General features: G+C 56.6%; 1 protein-coding gene across 1 annotated transcript in view; it reads left to right on the plus strand.

Moving 5' to 3' along the window:
- The window catches only part of LOC133363065 (antifreeze protein Maxi-like), a 15,243-nt gene extending 4,459 nt beyond the window's left edge, over nt 1–10,784 (plus strand). Inside the window, exon 3 of the mRNA XM_061582075.1 lies at nt 9,991–10,784. Within this exon, the coding sequence (XP_061438059.1) occupies nt 9,991–10,784 (794 nt within the window). The remainder of the gene's footprint in view (nt 1–9,990) is intronic.
- The last annotated feature ends 388 nt before the right edge of the window (nt 10,785–11,172 follow it).

The raw sequence follows: 11,172 nt of genomic DNA on the forward strand, positions 1-11,172 counted from the left end.
AGGGGGGGGAGGAGGGAGGAGGGGGGAGAGGGGGGAGAGGGAGAGGGGGGAATGATGGGGGGAGGGGGGGAGAGGGAAGGGGGGAGAGGGGGGAGGGGAGATGGCAGTTATCAAATACCGTCTCAGCCACAATCACCACCATCATCACTCACCACCATTCACCACTCAACCACCACCGCTCACCACCATCACCACCCCACCACTCACACCACTCACCACCACTCACCACCCCCACACTCACCACCACTCACCACACACAAACCCCACACTCACCACCACTCACCACCCACCACTCACCACCCCCACACTCACCCACCACTCACCCACAACTCACTACCACTCACCCACCACTCACCACCACTCACCACCCACACTCACCACCACTCACCACCATCACACTCACCACCACTCACCATCACTCACCACCCCCCCACCACTCACCACCCCCCACTCACACCACTCAGGACCCCACACTCACCACCACTCACCACCCCCTACTCACCACCACTCACCACCCCCACACTCACCACCACTCACCACCCCCACATCACACTCACCACCATCACACTCACCACCACTCACCACCACTCACCGTCCATTTCTCCTTGTTCCAGCTCTCTGTCCTGAAACAAAAACACAAAGACAAAGATCCCCGTGTAGCCTCTAACAGACTGTAGGGGCAAGTGCTGTTAGCGAGCACCTTAAAGGCCGGCACGGCACACGAGGGGGTGGGTGGCCAGCACCACGCCCGGCCGCCTTTGTCCCCAGTGGCGATGTTTACACACCGCACCAGATGCTCATTGGAAGCTGAGTCGACCTAGGGGAGGCCCCGGACCGGTTCAGATAAATCGTCACTGGTGGTGTTGGCCGTGAGCGGGAATCGAACTGCGGTCACCGGGTTCGTAGCGCAGCGTAGCGCTAACCGCTCCGCCACCGCTCCCCACAGACACACACACACATAGACACACACACACAGACACACACAGACACACACACACACAGACACACACAGACACACACATAGACACACACACACACAGACACACACATAGACACACACACACACAGACACACACATAGACACACACACACAGACACACACAGACACACACAGACACACACAGACACACACAGACACACACACAGACACACACACAGAACACATAAACACACACACACACAGACACACAGACACTCACTCTTTCTCAAACTCACTCTTTATGCAGAACAGGGGAAATTCACTCACCACACGGCCATCGTGAACCCCACTGACCCAACCCACCACTCACCCATCATCTACACACTCACCCACACGACCATTGTGAACCCCACTCACCCACCCATCACCCACTCACTCACCCCACACGGCCATCGTGAACCCCATCACCCACTCACTCACTCATCCACTCGGCCATCGTGAACCCCACTCACCCACTCACTCACCCCAATCACTCACCCACACGGCCATCATAACCCCACTCACTCAACCATCCCACCCACCTCACCACTCACTCACTCATCCACTCACTCACTCACTCACCCACTCGGCCATCGTGAACCCCACTCACCCCACCACTCACTCACCCACTCACTCACCCACACGGCCATCGTGAACCCCACTCACCCACCCACTCACTCACCGTGAACCCCACTCACTCACCCACTCACCCACCTACCCACCTGGCCAAACACGTTCTCTATGGATGTAAAATCTTGCTCAGTCAGCTCGCCGTACGCTGATCGGGGGTCTTGCTGCTGCTGATGGTGGCGGTGGCGGCCTTTCGAAGCACGGCCGCTTACCAACGCAGCAGCAAACAGCTGCCGCTGATGATGATGGTGCCGCTGCAGCTGATGATGATGCCGCTGCTGATGATGATGATGGACCGTCCTGAATTTTACCCGGCATTGACACCACCACCCACCTCCGCCACCACCACCACCTCACCACCACCAGATCGTCCACCCTTGCCGCTCGACCCCTTGGCCCTGTCGGTGGAGCGACGTGTCGTCGATGACCGCTGCTGTTGTTGTGGTTGTTGTTGTGGTTGTTGTTGTTGTTGTTGTGGTGGTGGTGGCGCCCGGCCCTTGGACGAAGTTGGAGAGGGTTGGGAGAAGAGGTGGAGGTGGAGGGCTCTGGGGTGGAGGTGGTGGTGGTGTGGAGGAGGTGGTGTCGAGGTGGTGGGGGACTGTGGCGGTGGTGGAGGTGGTGAAGGAGGTGGTGGTGGTGGTGGAGGTGGTGAAGGAGGTGGTGGGTGGAGGTAGCTAGTAGCATCATCAGCATCATCATCATCAGCATCATCATCAGCAGCATCAAATCAGCATCATCCTAACAGCATCATCATCATCTACATCATCATCATCAGCATCATCAGCAGCATCATCATCAATCTACATCATCATCAGCATCATCAGCATCATCATCAGCATCATCATCATCAGCATCATGAGCCAGTGAGCGCGATTTGCCTGAAGCCTTCGCTTCATGCTGTGGTTGTCCCACCCGGTGACGGACGCTGGCGTTGCGATCGAAACGCCGAGATCCATTGGATTTGTCTACCTCCGTGGACTTTATCGAAACAACGGAAGAGTTTACACCATTGGAACCTCATTTGCCAGTAAAAAATATGATCATTGGTTTTTTACCCTTTTATCTGGCAAGCATTTACACCATTGGAACCTCATTGCCAGTAAATAATATGATCATTGGTTTTTTACCCTTTATCTGGCAAGCATTTACACCATTGGAACCTCATTTGCCAGTAAAAAATATGATCATTGGTTTTTACCCTTCTATCTGGCAAGCATTTACACCATTGGAACCTCATTTGCCAGTAAAAAATATGATCATTGTTTTTTTACCCTTTTATCTGGCAACAAAACTGACACCTTTTTTTACAAGGAGTCATGTTTGCATAGACCACAATACCTGCGGTCATAATGCAAACAAAAATATAACTCTGATAATGTGCACTGTCCTTGAAGTTGATTGGTCCACACCCGAGACAGCTTTCCTTAGAGCCTAGTCTCACATGGTGTTGGACCAGATGACGCCAAAAGGCGTACAACTCAAAGACAATGCACCATCAGAGTATGAGAGCTCGGGGTAAGCAAACATGACTCCTTGTAAAAAAGGTGTCAGTTTTGTTGCCAGATAGAAGGGTAAAAAAACAATTATCATATTTTGTTACTGGCAAATGAGGTTCCAATGGTGTAAATGCTTACCCGAGCTCTCATACTCTGATGGTTCATTGTCCTTGAGTTGTGCGCCTTTTGGCGTCATCTGGTCCAACACCATGTGAGACTAGGCTCTAAGGAAAGCTGTCTCGGGTGTGGACCAATCAACTTCAAGGACAGTGCATATATTATCAGAGTTGTGTTTTTTGTTTGCATTATGACTGCAGGTATTGTGGTCTATGCAAACATGACTCCTTGTAAAAAAGGTGTCAGTTTTGTTGCCAGATAGAAGGGTAAAAATCAAATTATCAACGAAAAAGTTGTTGAATTGTTGAAGGCAGATTTGCCAACAAAAACTCAAAGTCGAATTCGCAAACGACGAGGTGAGAACACGTGAACCCATTCCATCTCGAAATTATCACAAGAAGCCATCATCACAGAATCAAAATAAAACAATTTTTATTTTTTATTTGTCTCGAACTACCCACGTGGTTTTACCGAAAGAACCCACCGAGTGTGGATCCATGCAGCAACCAAAGCGTCAAATCGAGATCGCCCGAATCGTCGCTCACCTTGGCTGGGATGTCTGCTCGGAGCTTGCTTACGAGACATCCTCAACAGAGAGAGAGGGACACGCGGGGAGAGAGACACGGGGGGAGAGAGAGAGACACGGGGAGACACGGGGAGAGAGAGACACGGGGGGAGAGAGAGAGACACGGGGAGACACGGGGAGAGGAGAGACACGGGGAGAGAGAGAGACACGGGGAGAGAGAGACACGGGGAGGAGAGAGACACGCGGAGAGACACGGGGGGGGGAGACACGGTGAGAGAGACACGGGGAGAGAGAGAGAGACACGCGGAGAGACACGGGGGGGGGGGGAGACACGGCGAGAGACACGGGGGGAGAGACACGGTGAGAGAGAGACACGGGAAGACACACGGGGAGAGAGACACAGGGGGAGACACGGGGAGAGACACGGGGGGAGAGAGACAATGGGGGAGAGACACACGGGGGGAGAGACACGGGGTGAGAGACACGCGGTGAGACACACTGAGACACAGAGACACTGCAGTGAGACAGAGAGACACAGAGAGACACAAACACAGAGAGACACAGAGAGACACTGAGACACTGACAGAGACACAGAGAGACACTGACAGAGACAAAGAGAGACACGGGGATTGTGTCCGAATGGGCCCGGATGTGTTCGAGCTGAGATGGTTACAAAATCGCTAATCGGATTTTGTATTTATATGTGCGCACATATACATACAAATGTGCCCCAGGTAGCCTCTAGCAGTGCTGTAGGGGCAAGTGCTGTCAGCAGCAGCAGCGCCTATAGACACAAAGACAAAGCTCCCCCAGGTAGCCTCTAGCGGTGCTGTAGGGATGCTGTCAGTAGCAGTAGCACCTATACACAAAGACAAAGATCCCCCAGGTAGCCTCTAGCAGTGCTGTAGGGGCAAGTGCTGTCAGCAGCAGCAGCGCCTATACACAGACAAAGCTCCCCCAGGTAGCCTCTAGCAATACTGTAGGGGTAAGTGCTGTCAGTAGCAGTAGCACCCATAGACACAAAGACAAAGCTCCCCCAGGTAGCCTCTCGCAGTGATGTAGGGGCAAGTGCTGTCAGTAGCAGCAGCAGCAGCGCCTATAGACACAAAGACAAAGCTCCCCCAGGTAGCCTCTAGCAGCGTCTATGAAGGCCTCTGCCACTGTGGCCACACACAGAGGGGGTGAGTGGCCAGCACCACTCACACTCGCCCGGCCGCCTTTGTCTTCCCCAAAGTGCCACACACACAGACACACTCACTCACCCACTCACCCATGTACTCACTCACCCATTCACTCACTAACTCACCCACCCACCCACTCTCTAACTCACCCACTCATCCACCCCTTATCTAACTCACACATTCACTCACTTACTCATTCACTCACTCACCCACCCATTCACTCACCAACTCACCCATGTACTCACTCACCCATTCACTCACCCACTCATTCACCCAGTCACTCACTCACCCATCCATTCACCCACTCACCCACCCACCAATTCACTCACCAACCCACCCATTCACTCACTCACCCAAGCACCCGTTCACTCAACCATTCACTCACCCACCCATTCTCTAACTCACCCATTCACTCACCCACCCACCCGTACACTCACTCACCCATTCTGTCACTCACTCATTCTCTAACTCACCCATTCACTCTACCACCCACCTACCCATTCACTCACCACACAAAAGAGAAAACTCGGGTCGCCAGGTTCGTAGCGTAGTGTTAACCACTACCCTACCCACTCACACACATAGACACACACACACACAAACACTCACACAGACAGACACACACACAAACACTCACACAGACAGACACACACACAAACACTCACACACGCACACATACTCACAGAGATAGTCACACAGACACACACACACAGACAGTCACACAGACACAGTCACACAGACACTCACAGACACACTCACAATGAACGCGCCCAGCCATGAATAGACAGATCAGCCGGGCTAAGGCGCTTAGCGGGGTAATACGGTAACGAGCATCACAGTAACTACGGTAACGAGCCTAACCGCAGCATAGAGAGTGTTGACTAATCTCCATCTGTTCCATCTCACTCACTTTGTGTGGACTAATATCCATCTGTTCCATCTCACTCACTTTGTGTGGACTAATCTCCATCTGTTCCATCTCACTCCCTTCTACAGTAGCATAGAGTGTGGACTAATCTCCATCTGTTCCATCTCACTCCCTTCTACAGCAGCAGAGAGTGTGGACTAATCTCCATCTGTTCCATCTCACTCCCTTCTACAGTAGCATAGAGTGTGGACTAATCTCCATCTGTTCCATCTCACTCCCTTCTACAGCAGCAGAGAGTGTGGACTAATCTCCATCTGTTCCATCTCACTCCCTTCTACAGTAGCATAGAGTGTGGACTAATCTCCATCTGTTCCATCTCACTCCCTTCTACAGCAGCAGAGAGTGTGGACTAATCTCCATCGGTTCCATCTCACTCCCTTCTACAGCAGCAGAGAGTGTGGACTAATCTCCATCTGTTCCATCTCACTCCCTTCTACAGCAGAGTGTGTGTGGACTAATCTCCATCTGTTCCATCTCACTCCCTTCTACAGCAGCAGAGAGTGTGGACTAATCTCCATCTGTTCCATCTCGCTCCATTCTACAGCAGCAGAGTGTGGACTAATCTCCATCTGTTCCATCTCACTCCATTCTTCAGCAGCAGAGAGTGTGGACTAATCTCCATCTGTTCCATATCACTCCATTCTTCAGCAGCAGTGTGGACTAATCTCCATCTGTTCCATCTCACTCCCTTCTACAGCAGCAGAGAGTGTGGACTTATCTCCATCTGTTCCATCTCACTCACTTCTACAGCAGCAGAGTGTGGACTAATCTCCATCTCACTCCCTCCTACAGCAGAGTGTGTGGACTAATCTCCATCTGTTCCATCTCACTCCCTCCTACAGCAGCAGAGTGTGTGGACTAATCTCCATCTGTTCCATCTCACTCCCTTCTACAGCAGAGTGTGTGGACTAATCTCCATCTGTTCCATCTCACTCCCTTCTACAGCAGCAGAGTGTGTGGACTAATCTCCATCTGTTCCATCTCACTCCCTCCTACAGCAGCAGAGAGTGTGGACTAATCTCCATCTGTTCCATCTCACTCCCTTCTACAGCAGAGTGTGTGTGGACTAATCTCCATCTGTTCCATCTCACTCACTTTGTGTGGACTAATCTCCATCTGTTCCATCTCACTCCATTCTTCAGCAGCAGAGTGTGTGGACTAATCTCCATCTGTTCCATCTCACTCCCTTCTACAGCAGCAGAGTGTGGATTAGTCTCCATCTGTTCCATCTCACTCCTTTGTCACCACCATCACCATCAACCACCACCATCAACCACCACCACCATCATCATCATCAACCACCAACCACCACCACCAATAACTCCACGACAACGCCTTAATATCACGCTCTTTTATTCTCCTTGACACAACTTCAATTAGTGCTGTTTGTGGCTGGCCGCCTCGCGTGCCGGGCGGCTGCGCTCGGCACGCTGCGATTGAAAAGAGAAAACATCAAATCCACGCGACACAAACATCCCCCACGAAGCAAATTCGCGGACACTCCCACAGAGACTCACGCAGAGAGCCATAGACTCACTCATAGAGACCCACAGACTCACACAGAGACTCACGCACAGAGCCATAGACTCGCACGCACAGAGAGCCACAGACTCATCACACTCAGACTCACACGCACAGAGAGCCACAGACTCACACTCATACTCATAGACTCACCACACAGACTGCCCCCCCCTCCGCTCAACTCTCACGAACGTAGTGAATTGCACACGCTCCACACACAACCACCAACCGCACAACCCACAACCACACGCATCACAACCACCAACCACACGCGTCACAACCACACAACCACCAACCCCAACCACACAACTCCAAAGCGTCACAACCACCAAACCTGGCAGCACTCCTCCTGAAGCTCACACCACGAGGGTGCCCGGAGTTCTTTGTTTGTTTGTTTTACGATCATCATCATCAGCAGAAGCAGCAGCATCATCATCATCATCAGACGCAGCAGCTGCACCATAATCATCAGAAGCAGCAGCAGCAAGAAGACGAAGACGCCGCTCGGTTTAGTCGCAACTTTGATTCGTTCGTCATTTCGGTGTTTTTTAGTTTGGCCAAACACCCCCCCCCCCCCCATTGCTTCGCTTTGCGTTGTGCCGCTGTGCAACAGAAAGTCGATCTGTGGCGCCGCTTTGTTCGTAGACACAAACATCATCAAGACGACGACGAAGCAGCAGCAGCAGCATGCTCAGATCATCCTCCTCCCCCTCGTGAGTCACTGGTGAGTAACCGTTTGTCACTCATTTCGGGTAGAGTACGAGTACGGGTAGGGAACGTGTACCCGTACCCGTACCCGGCCGGGTACGGGTACGGGGGTACCCGTACCCGTACCCGGCCGGGTACGGGTACGGGGGTACCCATTTGCGACCCTGGTGCGGCCGGGTACGGGTAGGCCGCGAGTCATTGGTGAGTAACCGTTTGTCACTCGTTTCGGGTAGGGTATGGGTAGGGAACGGCTACCCGTACCCGGCCGGTTACGTGTACGGGTACCCATTTGCGACCCTGGTGCGGCCGGGTACGGGTAAGGAATCAAAACCCGTTTGCGACCTCTGAGCGCGGGATATGCCCAGGGCTGCCGGCCCCGGACGTTTAGCCCCCCACGGCCACCTTCCTCGCCGCCTTGCCCCGTGGGGCGAGCTCCTGTGCGGAAAGTCCGCAGCGGTAGATACACAACAAGTGGAGGAATGGACAACTTCAAATGTCAAATGGAAAATCTGAAGCAGAAGCTGCAGCGGCAGCAGAGGCTGCAGCGGCAGAAGCTGCAGCGGCAGAATCTGCAGCAGCGGCTGCAGCGGCTGCAGCGGCTGCAGCGGCGGCAGCGGCTGCAGCGGCTGCAGCGGCTGCAGCGGCTGCAGAGGCTGCAGCGGCAGCAGCGGCTGCAGCGGCTGCAGCGGCTGCAGAGGCTGCAGCGGCAGCAGAGGCTGCAGAGGCTGCAGCGGCAGCAGAGGCGGCAGCAGAGGCGGCAGCGGGTGCAGCGGCAGCAGAGGCTGCAGCGGAGGCTGCAGCGGCAGCAGAGGCTGCAGCAGAGGCGGCAGCAGAGGCGGCAGCAGAGGCTGCAGCAGAGGCGGCAGCAGAGGCTGCAGCAGAGGCGGCAGCAGAGGCTGCAGCAGAGGCGGCAGCAGAGGCTGCAGCAGAGGCGGCAGCAGAGGCTGCAGCAGAGGCGGCAGCAGAGGCTGCAGCAGAGGCGGCAGCAGAGGCTGCAGCAGAGGCGGCAGCAGAGGCGGCAGCAGAGGCTGCAGCAGCGGCGGCAGCAGAGGCTGCAGCGGCGGCAGCAGAGGCTGCAGCGGCGGCAGCAGAGGCTGCAGCGGCGGCAGCGGAGGCTGCAGCGACCGACGCGGCAGCGGAGGCTGCAGCGGCGGCAGCGGAGGCGGCAGCGGCGGCAGCAGAGGCGGCAGCAGAGGCTGCAGCGGCGGCTGCAGCGGCGGCAGCAGAGGCTGCAGCGGCGGCAGCAGAGGCTGCAGCGGCGGCAGCAGAGGCGGCAGCAGAGGCGGCAGCAGAGGCGGCAGCAGAGGCTGCAGCGGCGGCAGCAGAGGCTGCAGCGGCGGCAGCAGAGGCTGCAGCGGCGGCAGCAGAGGCGGCAGCAGAGGCGGCAGCAGAGGCGGCAGCAGAGGCTGAAGCGGCGGCAGCAGAGGCGGCAGCAGAGGCGGCAGCAGCGGCGGCAGCAGAGGCTGCAGCGGCGGCAGCAGAGGCGGCAGCAGAGGCGGCAGCAGAGGCGGCAGCAGAGGCGGCAGCAGAGGCTGCAGCAGAGGCGGCAGCAGAGGCTGCAGCGGCGGCAGCAGAGGCGGCAGCAGAGGCGGCAGCAGAGGCGGCAGCAGCGGCGGCAGCAGAGGCTGCAGCGGCGGCAGCAGAGGCTGCAGCAGAGGCGGCAGCAGAGGCGGCAGCAGAGGCGGCAGCAGAGGCGGCAGCAGAGGCTGCAGCGGCGGCAGCAGAGGCTGCAGCGGCGGCAGCAGAGGCTGCAGCGGCGGCAGCAGAGGCTGCAGCGGCGGCAGCAGAGGCGGCAGCAGAAGCTGCTGCGGCAGCAGAAGCTGCTGCGGCAGCAGCGGAAGCAGCGGCTGCAGCAGTGGAAGCAGAGGCAGCAGAGGCTGCAGCGGCAGCAGCGGCTGCAGCGGCAGCATAAGCTGCAGCGGCAGCAGCGGCAGCAGAAGCTGCAGCAGAGGCTGCAGCGAAAGAAGCTGCAGCGGCAGCAGCAGCAGAAGCTGCAGCGGCAGCAGCAGCAGAAGCTGCAGCGGCAGCAGAAGCTGCAGCAGCGGCAGCAGAAGCTGCAGCAGCGGCAGCAGAAGCTGCAGCAGCGGCAGCAGAAGCTGCAGCAGCGGCAGCAGAAGCTGCAGCAGCGGCAGCAGAAGCTGCAGCAGCGGCAGCAGAAGCTGCAGCAGCGGCAGCAGAAGCTGCAGCAGCGGCAGCAGAAGCTGCAGCAGCGGCAGCAGAAGCTGCAGCAGCGGCAGCAGAAGCTGCAGCAGCGGCAGCAGAAGCTGCAGCAGCGGCAGCAGAAGCTGCAGCTGCGGCAGCAGAAGCTGCAGCTGCGGCAGCAGAAGCTGCAGCTGCGGCAGCAGAAGCTGCAGCTGCGGCAGCAGAAGCTGCAGCTGCGGCAGCAGAAGCTGCAGCTGCGGCAGCAGAAGCTGCAGCGGCGGCAGCAGAAGCTGCAGCGGCGGCAGCAGAAGCTGCAGCGGCGGCAGCAGAAGCTGCAGCGGCGGCAGCAGAAGCTGCAGCGGCGGCAGCAGAAGCTGCAGCGGCGGCAGCAGAAGCTGCAGCGGCGGCAGCAGAAGCTGCAGCGGCAGCAGCGGCAATAGAAGCTCCTGCGGCAGCAGCGGCAGAAGCTGCTGCGGCAGCAACAGAAGATTGGCCGGACCCCCCCCCCCCCAGGCCGGATTACATGGCGGCCCCCCAAAAATGGGGCAGAGCGATTTACGGGATGAAGAATACGTGACACGGGGGAGGGGAGGGGTCCCCAAGGCAAACGCCCCTGCGGACAGCACACACAGTGGGACAAGGGGGGGGGGGAAGAAATGCCCGCGGGTGCCCCTCCCGGTGTATTCGATTAAAACGGCGAGTCGGCGATAAGGAACGCCGCTGCAAGGACAATGGAAAGGGGGGGGGGGTGATGTAGTGCACATCCCGTAACGGGCAGGGCGCTCGAAAACGGCTGCAAAAAAGCATTCGATTGGACGCGCAGGATGACGTCACGTCATCAGGGCATTAAGGGATATCTTGCGAAGATAAGGAGAGGATAGAGAGAGAGACAAAATTAAATCAAGAGTTCTTCCTCTGGAGTAGCGGTGAACACCAACCGCCCTCGGCGTCTGTGTGACGTTCGT

The sequence above is a fragment of the Lethenteron reissneri genome, unplaced genomic scaffold (assembly GCF_015708825.2).
Source record: "Lethenteron reissneri isolate LAM-NWPU_2019-01 unplaced genomic scaffold, ASM1570882v1 scaffold_1639, whole genome shotgun sequence".
Lineage (NCBI taxonomy): Eukaryota > Metazoa > Chordata > Hyperoartia > Petromyzontiformes > Petromyzontidae > Lethenteron > Lethenteron reissneri.